The sequence below is a fragment of the Mus pahari genome, chromosome 1 (assembly GCF_900095145.1).
Source record: "Mus pahari chromosome 1, PAHARI_EIJ_v1.1, whole genome shotgun sequence".
Taxonomy (NCBI): domain Eukaryota; kingdom Metazoa; phylum Chordata; class Mammalia; order Rodentia; family Muridae; genus Mus; species Mus pahari.
In genome coordinates this window covers 115026265-115044032 of record NC_034590.1, presented here as the reverse complement: position 1 = coordinate 115044032, position 17768 = coordinate 115026265, and the positions used below count along the sequence as shown (strand labels likewise).

Here is a 17768-nt window from a genome sequence, read left to right as displayed (position 1 = left end):
CCTTAGCTACAGGAGATGGAGGTGGTGGAGGAAGCAGTGGGGTGAGGCTAGCCTTAGGTACAGGAGATGGAAGTGGTGGAGGAAGCAGTGGGGTGAGGCTAGCCTTAGCTACAGGAGATGGAGGTGGTGGTGAAGGTATGCACTCATTTCAAGTATTTCAAGCAATCTCTATTTTAATTCCTTTATATAAAAGCCTAAAGTTTGGGTCCCTCAAACCATAATCGTTATTTCTCATAGGTCCTGTGGGTGAGCTTTCAGGCCTGTGTTAGGGATCGGAACCAATCCCCAGATCCATTGGTGTCTTCCTTTTATCCTGTCTCCTCACTAGGTACATGTACTGGACTGACTGGGGGGAAGCACCCCGGATCGAGCGGGCAGGGATGGATGGCAGTACCCGGAAGATCATCGTAGACTCTGACATTTACTGGCCCAATGGGCTGACCATTGACCTGGAGGAGCAGAAGCTGTACTGGGCCGACGCCAAGCTCAGCTTCATCCACCGTGCCAACCTGGACGGCTCCTTCCGGTGAGTGCCTGGTGGCCGAGGCGCCCTCCCCACTATATCTGTTGTCCCCGGGGAGTTGAGGCTCCTTAACTCAGGCCTTAGGTTCTTCCCTGGGGCCCTCAAGGGTTGCTAGATGACTTTGGGAACAGAGCAGAGTTACCATGTCTGATGTCACAGCTGATGTGACTGTTTGCACAGCAATATGTTGAACGTTCCTTCCAAACTGTGTGAGAGGGACATACACAGCCTCCGAGAAGGCAGCTGTGCAGGCTGGGCTCTGAGTTCAATCCCTGCAACCCACACGGTAGGGGTAGAGGACCATTGCTTTCAGTTTTTGTTTTTTTCTAGATAGGGTTTCTCTGGCCTGGACTTGCTTTGTAGACCAGGCTGGCCGTGAAGTCACAGAGGTCTGCCTGTGTCTGCTTCCCAAGGGCTGGGATTAAAGGTGTGCACCACCGCACCCAGACTGAGAACCAGTTCTTGGATGTCATCCTCTCCACTCAGTGCTGTGGATTTCATGTTCCTCCCATATACATACCATACATATCATATTTTTAAAAAGAGAGAAAAGATTACATCTGACCCATATCTGCGCCCAGTTTGTACTGTGAAACGAGTAAGAAAATCTCAGTGTTCAGGGGCTGGAGAGGTAGGTGCTCTGGAGAGGTTACCTGCAGTTGCTGGGTTTGCAGAGGACCTGAGTTCACTTCCCAGCTTATCTGGTGCCCTCTTCTGGCCTCCTTGGGCACTACACTCAGATGCACATACCTGTATACACAAGTGCAAATAAAAATACATCTTTTTTTTTTAAAAAAGATTTATTTATTTTATGTATATGAGTACTTTGTAGCTGTACAGATGGTTGTGAGCCTTCATGTGGTTGTTGGGAATTGAATTTAGGACCTCTGCTCGTTCCAGTCAGCCCTGCTCCCTCCTGGTCACTTTGCTTGCTCAGTCCCTGCTTGCTCCGACCCATAGATTTATTTATTATTATACATAAGTACATTGTAGCTGTCTTCAGACACCAGAAGAGGGAATCAGGTCTTGTTACAGATGGTTGTGAGCCACCATGTGGTTGCTGAGATTTGAACTCAGGACCTTCAGAAGAGCAGTCAGTACTTTTAAATGCTGAACCATCTCACCAGCTCCATAAAAATACATCTTAAAAGCAAACAAATAAAAAGTTCAGCATTTAGACTGTTTGGGATTTTAGAGTTGCTGGCCAGGGCTTAGATCTGGTCGGGACTGGGGCATTCATTGTTCTTTGTCCTGCCTCTGCCATAGTATCTCCAGGGCAACAGCAGCTGTGTGACTATTATCATATCTACAGTCTTGCTAGAGACTGTGCACACAGTAGGTGCTTGATCAATGAAGGGGACAGGTAAATGAATTCGGCCTGTTCTCCTACTTGGTTGTTAGAGCTTCCTGCTTGGTGTGGCTCTGTGCTATCATTACACTTGAGACATAGCTGTGACCTTTGTGTCGGGTCAGGGGTAGTTTACTCCGTGACCAAATATTACTTGCTGAGCTGATGTCAGGTCTTGGGCTCCTCATGGGAAGGTTAATCTGACCTTTGCACTGGAGGAGCTCCTGGCTTGGAGCATAGGAGCTGCTGTGAAGGGTTCATCTTGAGTTGAACCAAAAAGACCCACATGCCATCCATTTTGGGGTGATATCCAACCTGTGTCTTGACATCTCTAGGGTGATGGTGAAGATGCACATAGGGTACACTGGTCAGGGTCTGATCTGAGATTTGGAAATCAGGCTAGCCCAGGGACAGATTGTGGGAGCAAGTGATCCCAGCATGAGCAAGGCTAGCCCAGAATCTGGAAAGCTGCTAGTCTGGGAGCCTTGGTCAAGCGGCCATGACAAGAGGGTGGCAGTTAGTATAACAGGTAGTGATAACTCTTCCATTGCGTCAGTGTCCAAGGACATTTACCATTTCGTTTGATGTTCACGTCTAACCCCACACTACGTCCTGTATGGTGATAGGCAGGGTCCCAAGGCCATACAGCTGGCCAGAGCCTACTGCAGTGGGGATGGTCGTTTAGCAACCACAAGATGCTGGCTCTGTTCAATCCAGTCCTATTACCAGTGTTGATAATCTCATTAAGCGTGATGTCCACTGTGTGGGCGGTTCTGAACACACAGGGCTGAGAGTGTCTCCCTGCTGTTTGTTGGTGTGGACTGTAGGACAGGACACATCTGGCTGAGTCAGGAGGACGTGTGCACATCAGTCAGGTCTGGGGATCCAGGCTTCTCAGAAACTCTGTCTCCAGTGCGGCTCCATACTTTTATCTTTTCTAGGGGCACATTGTCCAGGGGCTCTTACGTTTCTGTCACAGGCATGGAAAGCATACCTGGAAGGGCTGACTGGAGTGGCTGAGAGAGGAGAGTGTGCTTGCGGCTGCTTCCCTTTGATCTGACAGACAAGGCGGGTCTGTGGTGGCCCAAAGACCTCCAGTGTGGGGCAGAGTTGGCCTGAGAGGTCTTCTCCTAATCTCTGCCTGTTTCCTACCTGCTGCAGGCAGAAGGTGGTGGAGGGCAGCCTCACTCACCCCTTTGCCCTGACGCTCTCTGGGGACACACTCTACTGGACAGACTGGCAGACTCGCTCCATCCACGCCTGCAACAAGTGGACGGGGGAGCAGAGGAAGGAGATCCTCAGTGCTCTGTACTCACCCATGGACATCCAGGTGCTGAGCCAGGAGCGGCAGCCTCCCTGTGAGTGTGAACGGGCACTGGGGATGGGGTGTGCGGGGCGGGGGACAGGCAGGGACAGGGCACTGGGGATGGGGTGGGTGGGGCGGGGGACAGACAGGGGCAGGCACTGGGGAAGGGGTGGGTGGGGCAGGGAATAAGCATGACAGGGTAGGGCTCACAGGTAGGAGAGGCTACATCAGGCAGATCTGCTGGTACAGGTAGATTAGGGTGGAGATGGGAAGGACATAGCCCAGATGTGAGGCTCAGGCAGGCCAGTGGGGCCGTATAGAGTCAAGCAGTAGGGCAGAGTGGTCCAGGCAATGCAGTAGGGAGCGGGTAGACAGGGCTAAGGAGAGATCAGACCAAGCCTCTGTCTCACAGACACATCCACAGAGAGGCACCCCTCCAGAGAAGTGCATGCAAGGCTAGAAGGAGGAGCTTGTGTGTGTGCGTGCATGCTTGCGAGTGTGTACACAGTATATGTGAGTATGCTTGTACATGTATGATGCTTCTGCATGTGGTTGTCTGGGCAGGCTAGTATGGTGGACAGGGCCTCTCTAGAGCTGTTTCGGGCTTTCTAGGGCAGGTGGTACCATTGTGAAGGCCCAGTAGAGCCCTGGTGTGTGAAAGACTTGTTCGGAGTCTTACTTCCCAGCCCAGGGTCCTGTATGGTAGAATCTTAGCAGAAGTCCCCGACGGTGACTCTTAGCTTCTGTGACAGACTGAGGGGGTTGGATGGGAGGCGGGAAGAGGCCATTCTAGGCTCATTCAGTTGCACACGAACCAAGGATCAGTATTTCTGGTCACACTTTATAGAAGGTTTGAACCTGGGGCTAGGAACTCAAGCCCTAAAGGTTAGTGTAGGATGGGTGGGTGGGGTGGTCTCTGACCCTGGCAGGAGTACGAAGTTCTTGAACTCTTCTGCTTGGAGCTGCCCACTCTTCACTGAGTGTGTTGTGAGGGCAAAAGGTCAACTGCAGGAAACTCAGTTCCGGCTGACAGTGTTGCAGGGGTGCTTGGCTGAGGTAGGAGGAGGGTCTGGGAACCTTTGTTAGATTCAGCTGGACATTGGTCACAGAAGGGCCTGGGGGAGGGGCCTAAATTCGGTATCCCAATGTGGACAGAGCCTGCAGGGTCCAGGCAGATTAAAGAGACAGGGTGTGCTCAGGAGTCCATTCACCCGGGGTTCCCAGACATGGCTGTCTAAGCCATGCTTTCCATGGAAGCATGGTGGGTGACTTTCCTGGGGAAAGTCGCATCCTTTGAAAGTTTATCTTCTTGTTGGAGAAAGCTTAGCGTGGGGAATGTTCCCTGCAGGGGCAGGGCAGGTCTGGGGTGGTTTCTGAGAAATTACAGAACTGCTGTTGAGGCTGAAGGTCCCTCCATGTGGGCGGTCCGCGGTTAGGTAGGACCAGGAGGACAAGTGATGGTGTAGGGTCGGAGGGACACCTGACAGCTGTCCTGCAGGACACATGGGATGCGGTGGGATGCCAGCCCCTGTGGGAGGGAGTGGCTGGGCAGTGGTGAGCTCACAGCTTGTACTGCAACTTCCTTCTATCCTGTCCTGTCCTGTCCCCACCAGTCCACACGCCATGCGAGGAGGACAACGGCGGCTGCTCCCACCTGTGCCTGCTGTCCCCGAGGGAGCCTTTCTACTCCTGTGCCTGCCCCACTGGTGTGCAGTTGCAGGACAATGGCAAGACGTGTAAGGCAGGTGAGGTGGAACATTGGCGCTGGCAGGGACAGGTGGGGCCTGGCCTGGTGGGGGTGGCTGTCACCAGCTAAAGCGACAAGCATGGCAGCCTCTTAAGGGTCTGCTCGATCTAGTGAAGACTCTGAGCTGGGTTCAGCCCGTGGATGAGATCTTTGTGAGTCATGGATTCTTCATCAAGACAATGACATCCTGGCTTAATGGTGCCTTCAGAGTGCTGAGCATGTCAATATATGGTCACACCCTGAAAGTCTGCTGTCCTGAGTTTTTATCCAAAAGCTATTAACTGTAAAAAAGGAAAGGATGGGGGCATTAGTGGGCACCGTCCAGGGAGCTCACCCACCTAGGGAGCTAACCCGCAGTGTGGCGCCCCCCTGAGCTTCCCTGTTCTGTATCAGTTTTGCCCTCTGGAATACAACAACCACGGCACTGAGTGCGGACATGGATTTGGTTTGGCTTCCCTGCATCTGCGTCGTTTATTTTTCTTCTTGTGTTTCTGTTGCCTCAAGTCTTACCTCTCTGTTAATGCTCCTATACAAATGTAGGTCCCAAGTCAGCCTTGTTGAAAGTTTTCTTTCTGACTCAGAGAGCCAGTTTCCCTCTTCTTTAAATATATATATATTCGAGATTATAACATAATTACATAATTTCCTTTTCTCTTTCCTCTAAACCCTTCCATATATCAATCCATGTTCTCTTTCCAATTCCTGGCTTTGTGGGCTCTCCCCATCAGCCTTAGCTGATCTGTTGTTGGTTTTAAGTCAGGGTCTCACTGTGTAGCTATGACTGTCCTGGAACTTGTTATGTAAACTAGGCTGGCTTGAAAACCCTGGAAATCTACCTGCCTCTGCTTCCTGAGCCTTGGGCTCCAAGGTGTTCACCCTCTGAGTTCCCTGCTTGACTCACACACCTTTCTGCTCAGGCCTCGCTTTTCATCACGGGTTGCTTCTGGGTACCTGGTGTAGACAGCATTCTCACCTCCAGGAATGGAATTCTGCTGTGGTGCCTCGGGCAGCCCCTTCCAGTACCCACGTCTCCAGGTTGACTCTGGGGCTTGTCCTGTCAGGCGTGAGGAACACAGCCATCCTGAGGCTGGTTCTCCTTTGTTTCTTCTGGGGACAGAGCCTGCTTCCCTCACCATTGGCCCTCTCCTACGGGGAAAGGCCAGGGAAGCAGGCGCCTTCCACATCGCCTGGTCTAAGCAGCTGCCTCGAGGCTGTCTCCTGATGTCAGTGTGTGGGGTTAAAGGGATGTCCTTGCTCTGCTCCAGCTGTGGTTCAGGCGTGGGGTGTGCCTCTGAGGGTTTCCTGGCCCCTGCTGTGTGCTCTGCAGTGTGGACTTAGATTATAGATACCTGTGGTATCGGAAGTCAGGGTGAGCAGCTGGTTCTGGCCTTCCTGAGGGAGCCAGCCAGGATCCTCAGTGACTCAGATGTCCAGGGGTCACACGTTCCACTTTCCTAAGAACCCTGCCTCCACTAGCTGTGAAAGGCACTCCTAGAAAGACTGTTGGAGAATGCCAAGCGCACAGGACAAAGCATTTGTCACCCAGAGTCCTCCTGTGGTGGGAGTGTGCGACAGGCTGAGGGCACCTCTGTAGTCAGTGGACTTCTTTTTTTTTTTTTTTGGTTTTTCGAGACAGGGTTTCTCTGTGTAGCCCTGGCTGTCCTGGAACTCACTTTGTAGACCAGGCTGGCCTCGAACTCAGAAATCTGCCTGTCTCTGCCTCCCGAGTGCTGGGATTAAAGACATGCGCTACAACGCCCGGCTGTCAGTGGACTTCTGTTATGCTAAATCCATACTTTTTCCACTTTGACTGAAGATGCCCTGACTGTAGTATTGTGTTAAAAGGAGGGAGATGTCTCCAGATGAGAGAAAAGGCTTGTGTCTGGTTAGGCTTCTGTGGCTGGGATAAATTCCACTATCAAAAGCAACCTAGAGAGGAAAGGTTCATTTGTCTTACAGGTCATAGTCCATCCTGGTGGGAAGGAAATGAGGGCAGGAACCGAGGCAGAGGCTATGGAGGAACCTCCTCCTGGCACCTCATGCTTACTCAGCCTGCTTCCTTAGATAACTGAGCCTGCCCAGGGATGGAACCAGCCATAGAGCACTGGGCCCTCCCACACCAGTCATTAAGGAAAGGCTCCATACATTTTTCTCTACTTTTAAAAATCTTATTTATATCTTGAGAATCTTCAACATTTTGATAACATTTCTCTTCTTGTAACTCTTCCTAGGGTCTCCCACCTCCCTACCCACCCTACCGCATATTCTTTCTTTCTGTTAAAAACAAACTCACACACACACACACACACACACACACACACACACGACTATTGAGTCTGATTTGTGTTGGCCAACTGTTGAGCTTGCAGGCTTCCCTGGCAAGCGGTTAATATGGCCAGTGTTACTCCGTGAAGAAACCTGGTTCCCCTTCCCCAGAAGCTCTCAGTTGCAATGAGCTTCATGCTAGGGTGGTCCTCACACTTGCACTTCCTCTGTGTCTTCATCCCTTGGACAGTTCCTAGGCTGCAAGGGTGGAGAAAGAATCAAGGATCCAGCAGTAGGCTGGGATGTACCTCCATTCACAGACTGCTTGCCCAGCAGGCATGAAGGCTCAGCTTCAATCCTAACACCATACAGCAGCGGTACACATAAGTAATACCCGCCCCCCCCACCCTCACCCCCGTGTGTGTGTGTGTGTGTGTGTGTGTGTGTGTGTGTGTGAGATGGGGAGGCAGGCAGGAGGATCAAAAGTTCAAGGTCATCCTTGGCTAAGTGGTGCGGCCTTGAGGTCCTGGGATCAGAGGCTCCCTGCAGGTGTCTCACCCGTGGGAGGTCAGGGATGGCGAGGGGCACCAGCACCTGGGAAGTCCTCGCTGGTGTCAGGTGGAGACGAGAACTCAAGAGTTGGGAGTGGCCAGAGGCCACCTAAGGATCTCCTTGTGGCTGTGGCATCTACGAGATCTCTAGTGTTGTCATTTGAGGCCATATGGGGGAAACTGTCCTATAAGGGAAAGCCAGATGAGTAGCTAGCCCTGCCCAGAGGGCAGATCCATAGGGGAAAAGAGAGGAAGATTCGGAGCAAGAATGTGTTGGGGAGAGAGGTCGTGGCTTTCCCAGAGGGGGCTTTGGAACTGATGGATATGGAGACCATGGGGACTGGGCATAGGTAGCATGTCTTGCTCTCACCAGATCCAAGCTTCTCCCTGGTGGTAAGGAAACTCCCTGGCTACCTTAGGGCACCTAGATTCCGCCTCTCCTGGCCAGCGTACTCGGCTTGAGGCTGTGTCCTGGCTCTCTTCTTTGAGACAGACTTGGCCTCCTCAGGCTCTGGTTCCTTTATCTGCAGCGAGGAAGCAAGAGCAGCACCCTGGAGTGGTTGGAGGAGGGACTGACCACTTGGCAACTAGGAACTGTACTTGAATTTGAACTTGATCTGGGAACCAGGCGGACACTCTGAGATCAAGAGAACAATTCTTCCCAGACGTTTGGAATCAAGTCGATGCCAAGGCTAGCTGGTGCCAGGTTGTGGTGACCAGGCTGGAGAGATCTCAGCCAGTACACAGACAGGCTGGTGACCTGCTGCAGAAGTGTGTGTTTGTCTTGGGCATTCTGAGTATACTTGCTTCCCATTTTTATGGTTTCAGGGCCAGTGTTGACCTAGGGCAGGGACGATGGCCCGGCTGTCACTGGACTCCTGTGACTCCTATCCACTGACGGGCCTGATGGAGCAGGCTGGAGTGTGGCTGAGTTGCTCTAGGTAGACACAGAGTAGGTGGCAGCCACTGCCATAGCTCCCCCTCCTCCCTGGCTTTCGAACCCCAGGCATGACTGCTGGACTCCTGGACTTCATGGAGTCGGAGACGAGAGAGCCCTGCCCCGACCTCAGTTTGAGCAAATGAAAGCCAGCTTGGCGTCTTCCTTGAAGTATGGCCCGAGGTGCTATTCCTGTCAGGACCCCAGTTAATGGGAGAGTGGGAGGCGTCCCATAAACTCCAGCTCTCACACAGAATAAAGCACCCACTGAACCATCTCCCCAGCTCATGAAGCCTCTTTAAAAAAAAAAAAAAAAAAAAAAAAAAAAAAAACAAAAAAACAAACAAACAAAAAAAAAAACAGAAAAAAGAAAAAAAAGATCTTTTCTATAGCCTAGGCTAGCCTATGTAGCCCAGGCTGGCCTCATGTTCATTTCTCCTGACACTGCTTCTCAAGTACTAAGACTACATACATGTGCCATCATGTTTAAACAAACTTCTCACATAGGTTGTGTGAGCACAGACAGCATGCCTGTCCTTTGAGCTTGGGAGCATTTGGGTCCTGAGGCTCAATGGGCAGGGGGACCCTTGCCTCCGGGTCTCTGCTTCCTGTCCCCACAGCTCTTCTGAGGTGGCTACAGCGAGACCAGCAGAGCATGTCACAGCAGTAGCCTGCTCCCTTCAGCTCAGCCGAGCTGTGAGGCCTGGAGTGGCTGTGCTGTGGATTTCCATAGATCAGGGTGAGTGACTGTCAGTCCTAGGAAGCAGGAAGCTGAGAGTCCTGTGTGCTCAGCCTGGGCCAGCTCCCTCCCTGCCCCCACTGGAGCAGCCTCCACAGGCAGCTGGCTTTGGTTTCCCCCAGGTTTTTCCAATTATGTGGAATGGTCTAAAAACAGCAGTAGCAGGGGCCTTATTTGGGAGTCGCCACCACTGTCTGTCCTCTGCAGCCTGCAGCTCCGTCACTGTCAGCGTCTCCAAGTCCTGCTTGTGGACCCTTCACCCTGGTGCTCTGGCTTTTGTCACCTAGACTTTGGGACAGTGACTTAACAACACGTATCCTACTTTGTAGGCCACAAATCATTAGACCAGAGGACTCTGGCCAGGCAAAGCTGGCCACCAGACCTATTGCTGTGGGTCGTCTGGACAAGACCTAGCAAATCACAGGATGGGCATGGATTGGGTACCCCCTCCCTCCACTCCTTCAATATGTAGTTTTAACCGATGCTTAACTGTCAGGAATAGTCTGGGTGGGGGCTGCTGAAAGAGCAGAGGGCCTCACTGTTGGGTCTGATGGGTAGTTGGGACAACTGGAGCTACTTTGACTAACCCTCATATCCATCCATCCATCCATCCATCCATCCATCCATCCATCCATCTTTCCACCCACCCACCCGGACAGATTAGCCAGATGGGCAGGCAGCCCTCAGCCAGGGCCAAGAATAATGGGTGTGTTTGTTCCCAGAGTCTGGCTGGCTAGTCACTTATCAGGGAAGTAGGTCAAAGGGAAAAGAAAGGAGGTCCTGTGGGGGAGTCTGCACCGCAGCCTTGATTGGCATTGACTTTGCAAACAGAAGGCAGCTGCTGTTCTCAGCCATGGACCGTGAATTTTTAATAGCAAGAAAATTGGATCGCATGGTCCAGGAGACTGCGTGGTAAGCCTGTATGCTATCGTGTTGTGCGTCTGTGTAACTGAGGTGTAACTGCATCAGAAACACACACTTTGTGAGTGTCGGGTCAGAGCAGTTCTGACAGTTGATGCATGTGTGTAACTGCCACCCCAGCTAGAGACTGTTTTCATCACTCAGAAAAGGCCTCCGGGCTCCCACCTCTCATCCCCCTGGGAGGCAGGGCACATGCCATATTCTTAGAAAGGAAAGCTTTCCTTGGGGTTAGGGCACAGGCTGGCTACCAGTTGATGGCTTTCTGGCTGTGGTGAGCAGAGTGAGGTGTCTTCCACAGACTGACAATCGTGCATGCCATGACCACCTCTTGCTTCGTGCTCCCCTCACTCCAGTAGCCCACTCCCAACTCCAGCCTGGCCCTCAACTTACCTGAGACCCCTTTGTCTTTGGAGAACAGTTACAAGTTGGTAGGTAGCTGTAGAGCCCTCTAAGCTGTCCAGAGGAACCCCACCCTAAACACACACCCATCCCAAACACACACGCACTCACACACACACACTCACACACACACTCTCTCTCTCTCTCTCTCTCTCTCTCTCTCTCTCTCTCTCTCTCTCTCTCTCAGCATGCAATTCCCTGTATTCTTATCTCCACCACTTAGAAGGCGTCTTGCCAGGTTCAAAGTACCCAGCAGACACTTGGCCTCCTGCTTGTCTTTAGAGAAGTGTATAGGTTCCAGCTCCTTTTGGCCTCTAGTCACTGTGCATCTTGTACCTCTTGTTTCCTGGAAATAAGTTAGCTCCTTTCTGGCCATGCTGCCTGATCTCCCCCCACCACACACACACTTCTCCTGTGCTTCCCTGGTTGGCCATTGCTCCAAGCTTGCCTTCAGAGGCCTGCTTTCATGCCGTGTCTTCTTGGCTCTATTGTGGGCCCTCTGAGGGATGGCATGTGTCTTAGGTTATGCTTCCATCTCTGCTGTGGACAGATGGATTCAGCTCCCTCACTTGTAGCTTCCCAGTGGACCAGGGTCAGGGCCCAGGATGCTGGATATGTCATTAAGTGTGGTGGCAAGAGTTGAGGTTCTCTGGTCATGTCTGCCATCTTTAGCAACTAGCTGGGATGCATCTAGTGGGGCCAGCCTTATCCTCTCTTCCTCAGGAACATGATGTGGCAGCATATGGTTTCCTCAGGGCCGCCTCATGTGCCTGTGAAGTCTGGGTTTGCGCTATGCCTCTGAACTTTGCAGCCGTGTTTAAATTTATTTATTTTGATTTTATGCGATCAGGCTGACCTCAAGCTTGTCTTTGGGATGGTTCTGCTTCTTAGATGGGGAGACCGTGCCCAGAAGTGAGAGAGCTTGCTCACAGCTGCTGGCTGGAGCACTCAGCTCACAGCCTAGTCTACCTACCCTTCCTGGGGCTCCCTTCTGTAGGCTCCTGATGCAGAGCACACAGACGGTCATTCAGCCTCAGGAAGCTCTCGGAGCTGCAGGACAGACAGTGTGTGACCAGTGGCTGTGGCTAGAGGGATGGCTCAGGGGTTGACACTTTGTACGGGTGGAGAATTTCACAGGTCAGTTCTCTGCACCCATGCTCTAAACAGACTGGGCTTTTTTTTTTTTTTTTTTTTTTTTCTTTTTGTTGGAAGAACTGAGCCTTGAGCCCAGAGCAGTGTATACTAGACCTTTCCTTGTCACTGTGACAGATGCTGGACAACAGCAGCATAAGGGAGGGTTTGGTTTATTCTGGCTCCCAGCTGGAGGGCCCAGCCCATCTTTGACGGGGATGGATGGCGGGATGGACCGGGCTGTGAGGCCACTGCTGAGTTGCAGCCAGGAAGCCGGTGAATGCTGGAGCTTAGGTTACTGTCTGAGACCCCAGTCCATGGGATGGTGCTGCCGTATTCAGGGTGGGTCTTCTCTCCTCTGCCAGGCCTCCCTGAAAACACCCTCACAACACACCCAGAGGTGTGTCTCCCAGGTGATTCCCATTTCTGTTGTGCTGACCATGAAGAGCGTGGCGACCTCACCAGCTGGGTTGGAGTCTCCCAGCCCTCTGCCTCAACCTTTAATTTGTCCAGGCTTAAAGCCATTCTTTCTGTCACCTGTGACCTTCATAAGAGGAAGGAGTGACCATTGCCTCAGTGTCTGGGGACCTGTGCTGGGGCTCTTCCTAGCTTTGATGGAGAACTGTTTTCTCTGGAGTTTCAGGTCAAGCAGCTTGTTCAAGGTTGTTTGGTAGAGAATAGAGTGGTCACTGACATCAGGCCTGATTTCCTTGGAGCTTACACTGACTACTGAACCAAACTGCTGGTGTGAGTACCCGCTCAGTGGCCTCAGTGAGGGTCATAGTGGAGAGGGAAAGCAGAGACATACAGCTGGGAACCAGTAAGAGGCTGTGACCAGAGATGGATGAGGAAGGAGCACACATGGGAGAGGCCTAAGATCGCCTCTGACTTGTGCTGGGCAGCAGTGACTGCTGGGAGCTGTGCTGTCAGCCCAGCACTCAGGCCTGGTGTCTGTGGGGCCATTCCTCACGAGCTCAGCCTTCCTGGGCCTGCTTGTTGGTCTGCTCAGGGTGAGCCATTCAGGCAGTCACTTGGGTCTCCTGTTAGGAGCAGAGCCCAAGACAGCTCTGGCCACTTCCTCTGGGCCTGTGACCCTGTGGTCATTAGGCAGGGTTTCCCAGGCCAACGTACTTCTTGGCGTTAGTCTAACCACTTACCCCCTGTGGGGGCAGTGGAGAAACTTAATCAATTGCTAAAAAAACAAAAAGCTCTTGGCTACCTGCCAGCCGGGAAGCCGCAGGGCCCAGGCTGTTTTCGGTCTCTCAGACTGCAGAGTGACTGGGGACCTGCTCAGTCACTGTACGGCAGGGCCAGGCTGTTTACGGTCTCTCCCACTGCAGAGTGACTGGGGACCTGCTCAGTCACTGTGTTGCCTGCAGCCTCGGGCCTTAGCGCTAAGGAAGAAGCTGGCCATGCCTGTTCTGGGGGTGGCTGAGGAGGAGACAGGGCAGGAGTCGTGGGGACAGAGAAGGGCTGGATCTTAGCTTTTGGTCTTGAGGAGAAAGGAGTTGGCAGGGCAGAGCCCCAGGAGTCATGGATGCCTCCCAGGCTGCAGGCAGCCTCACAGACGGGCCGGACCTTTTAGGGGCAGCTTGGTACCTTGGGATTGTGGTAGGTAGTCTGTATGGGAGGGTTGGGCCGTCCCCGATGACTGTGAGGTGGCAAGGGCTCTTCCTGGGATCCCTGCCTTCTTTCTTGTATTAATTGGATCTTGTCATATTCCCAAGGAAAGATTATTAGATTTCTTGTAGGGAGGGGGGGAAAAAAAAAAACCTTTTCTGTGGAGAGATGAGCTTTTCAGTTCCCACGTGCCCAGCGGACCTACCGCCCAGGCTCCTGCAAAGGTGACTGACAAGCCTGGGCCACACCTGTAGGCGGATGGGCCGCACCTGTAGGCGGATGGCGGTTTGGGCTCCGTCCTGCCTTTCACCCTGATCTTCCCCTTCCTATACTGAGACCCCAGAAGCCAAAGCCACCTGTCCTCAGTGCTGGCTCCAGGGAAGAAGCCTCGAACCCTGGTCGCGATGCACCCTGGTCACATCCCTCCTAGTCTGAAACTCCTCCCGGGCCACACCTGACCCCAGTTCAGAAGCCGCCTTCCTCGTGTAAGGAAAACTTTGTTTCCTTCAGAAAGGAAACCGTCAATGTAAACTAGGAAAGGAATGTAAAGTGTTATGTATGTGTGTGAGGTCTTTCCCTACATGTGTGTGTACCATGTGCATGCCTGGTGCTTTCAGAAGTCAGAAAGGGTCAGATCCCCTGGAACTGGAGCTCCGGGTATTTGGGAGCCACCATGTGGGTACTTGGAACTGAACCCAGGTCTTCTGTAGGAGCAGCCAGTGCTCTTAACTGCTGTGGGTCTTTTCTCCAGCCTGATAGATAACAACATTTAAATGACCCAGAATTCATCTGGCTGAAGCTGCTTGTAACAGGTCTACATGTTTTCCACTTTTTCTCCAACAAGTTTTTATTGGTTATGTATTTATTATTTTATTTATTTTGTGTGTGTATATGTGCTACAGTGCACATGTGGAGGTCAGAGAGCAACTCAAAGGCGTTGGTTCTGGCCAACCACTCGGGTCCTGGAGCTTGTACGAGGTTAGCAGGCTTGGTGGTGGGTGCCTTTTCCCACTGAGCCATCTGGCTGGCATGATTTTCACTTTCCCCTTGTGTTCAAGTTCAAATGCACAGGTGCAGACGCAAGCGTTGCTTCTTATAGTTCAAGAGCATTTTCTACATCATTAAGTCTTCTGCAGGGCCTGATGGTCTGTGTCTCTGTAAACACCTGTAAGCATGAATGCCCCCTGAGATGTAAAATGAACCCCTGCCCTCCCTCTCTTCCTCCTTGCGTATTATGGGATGTCTGGCCCGCTTGCAGGCTCTCCTTTCAGGTGTTGGGTTTTTTGCTCTTCTGGAGCTGTGTCAGGGCTTGTGTCTGTGCACTGCAGAACAGGCTTTGGCTGTGCTCCGGGGCAGACCGTTCCAACCTGCTCTCCAGAAAGCCTGGGGTGGCCGCAACGCCTGAAGAAGCTGTGACACACTAGAATTCAAATAGACTTTCCTAGCACTCCGTGAGGTGCCAGCACTAGAGGCCACTTGTTTTCATAGTTCTTGACTGTGACCTTCCCTCCCCTCTCCTCCCCTCCCCTCCACTCCCTTCCTTTCTTTTCCTTATTAAGCAAAAGACCGTATGTTATGTGTTTGCCTGTGTGTATGTGCACCCCGTGTGTGTGGTGATGATGGAGGTTGGACAGAGCATCAGGACCCTGGAAATGGAGTTCCTGATCATGGTGGTCACCATGTGGGTTCTGGGCACTGACCATAAGTCCTCTGCAGTACCAGCACGTGCTCATAACCACTGAGCCCTCTCTCCAGCTTCTCCTTTTTGTTTTATTATTGTATGTGCAAGTGGGCCTGTGGAGCGGTGGGCATTGGGGAATAAAGGGAGTGGGAGAAAATCCGCGTCCCGCCAGAGTTCTGTTGCTCTGGGTGGGCGGACTGCCACACGCTGTCCACGCTGCCCGGGGTGGGTGTCTGGCTGTGAGAAGCTACAGACCCAGCCAGCAGGGGGTGGACAAGGGGCAGTCCTAGGACTCTGGGCCTCATGGAGGCCAGAGATAACAGGTTCTCAGGCTCAGGCATCCCAGACACCGCTGGACGCCATAGAAGAGCTGACAACAAAATGGGGGCCCCCGGGCCGAAGGGAGGAGAGGGCAGGGGGGAGACGGGGTGCTGGGTGGTTCCCACTTAGGCGAGAGTCCTTGGTCTGGTCCATGACTGGAGCGCTGGAATGCCTTCTGGTGGGAGGTTAAACGTGGCTCATTAGGAGAAAGCCTATCCCGTTGTTCAAGCACAGTGGGCCTTCATGATCAGAGACAGTCTGTGGTTTTAGAGCTTTATTGTAGAAAGGCAGAGAGAAAGAGAGAAGGTAGAAAGAGGGAGAGGGGCCACCATGGCCAAGTGGAAAGAGGCAGGGAAGGGGGAGAGAGAAGGAGGGCTGGAGATGTGAGAGTAAGAAAGGTGAGAGCTTAAAGAAAGCGAGGAGGGGCCAAGCAGCCCCTTTAATAGTGGGCTGGGCTCCCTTGCTGTTGTCAGGTAACTGTGGGGGTGGAGTCTAGCCAGAATGCCAGGATCTTGGGGCTTTATCTGCATGACTGATAGTCACATACCTCTCCTGAGGGGGATGTGGGGGCAGTAACTTTGACAGGAGCCAGGGGTCCAGGAGACATTATCAAATGCCTTCCTTCCCATGTAGGTAGAAGTCACCACCCGTTGGGTCCCTGGGTTCCAGACGTTTGCTCGACTGGAGACCAGGCTGTCTGTGTGCAGCCTACTGCCCCACATGGGCCCATGTATCCCCGACACCATGTGTAGGTCATGGGACAGCTCTGTTCTCTCCACTCACATTTATAAGGGTTCCAGGAACTGGACTTTCTTTAGGCTTGCTCAGCAGCATTGTGCTGTCTTGCTGGCCCCAGGCATACTTCTTTTACAAGGGCTAACCCTCCCAGCCATGGCCACGGTGCTCACTGCAGGTCACCCCCCAGCCTGAGGGCTCAGAATGACATAAGCCTTTTTACATAGATAATAAAAAAATCGGAATTATGCTCACTCTGTGACCTGTAGAATGAAGGAACCTTCAGGTGTCTGTGTTTCTAAATGTGACGGTGTGTGTGTGTGTGTGTGTGTGTGTGTGTGTGTGTACCCGTGTGTGCGTGTGTAGCCACGTCCTCTTGTTTCAGTGCTGTGACTAGGTTCTTTCCCTGAGGTGTTTGGCTCTTCCCGGTCCCTCATGGAAAACCTTTGCCAACCTTGTTAGAGAACCTCAGCTCAACCCTGTAGCCCTTTGAGCGTGTTTCCTTCAGGCTTTTATCTGAGTGCTGCAGGCTGTCTGGCTGCCTGCGTCTGTGGTTGGAATTCTGCTGCGCTGCACACACAGCGTGCTATTTGCTTGTGGCTTTCTTAAGGACAGGCTGGGTTTGGAGCTGCCTGGTGCCCTGTGTGTGGCGGGTCCTCAGCAGAGTGTGGCCTCTGGGACGGCTCTCCCCATATAGTGAGCATGCTGGTCTCTGAGCCCAGCGTATACTTAACAGCATGTACTGTCCACCGTGCATGTACCACTGCTCACTGCCCAGCTGTCCCTTCTGCTTGGAGTCTCCGCCTTCCAGCATTGCCCTGAGCCTCCTTCTGAAACCTCTTATCCCAACATCTTGTGTATGAGATCCAGTTTGGACACCATCAAACGAAGCGGAGGCATGGTGGATTTGGTGGGTCCACAGAGCAGTGCCCTCCTGTGAGGAAGATCGTAGAGACACACAGGGCGGTCAGCTGTGTGAAGCTGGAGGCACGGATCAGAGTGATTGGCAATGAACCAAGGAATGCCAAGTATTTCTGGCAATACCAGGAACTGAAGGAGGCAGGAAGGACCCTCCCTTAGAGCCCAGGAAGGGAGCTGGCCCTGCCGCACCCACACCTTGACTCTTGACTTCTGAACCCCAGATCAAGGAAGGAATAAACTTATCTGGGTAAAGTCACAGGTTTAGGGTGTGAAGGCTGTGCCCTGTGCCTGGCCCATGGCCCTACCTGTGTGTTCCTGGGTGAAATAGAGAAAGAAGCCAGGTGTCTGTCCACACAGCTAGGCCCAATGGCTGTCAGTGTGTCAGGAGAGGGAAGGCTTCATTTTTGGTAAAGGGCCTTGCCACCAATCTTGACCACCTCAGTTAGGTCCTTGGAACCCAAGGTTTCTTCTGCTCTACACACACTCAAACATATACACATACACACACACACACACACACACACACACAGAGAGAGAGAGAGAGAGAGAGAGAGAGAGAGAGAGAGAGAGAGGAGAAGAAGAAGAAGAAGAAGAAGAAGAAGAAGAAGAAGAAGAAGAAGAAG

General features: G+C 52.5%; 1 protein-coding gene across 1 annotated transcript in view; it reads left to right on the top strand.

Annotated features, from left to right (window-relative positions):
• The window catches only part of Lrp5 (LDL receptor related protein 5), a 105347-nt gene that overhangs the window by 35617 nt on the left and 51962 nt on the right, over positions 1-17768 (top strand). The window contains exons 3-5 of the mRNA XM_021222372.1: positions 329-526; positions 3033-3229; positions 4791-4922. Coding sequence (XP_021078031.1) covers positions 329-526; positions 3033-3229; positions 4791-4922 — 527 coding nt within the window. The remainder of the gene's footprint in view (positions 1-328; positions 527-3032; positions 3230-4790; positions 4923-17768) is intronic.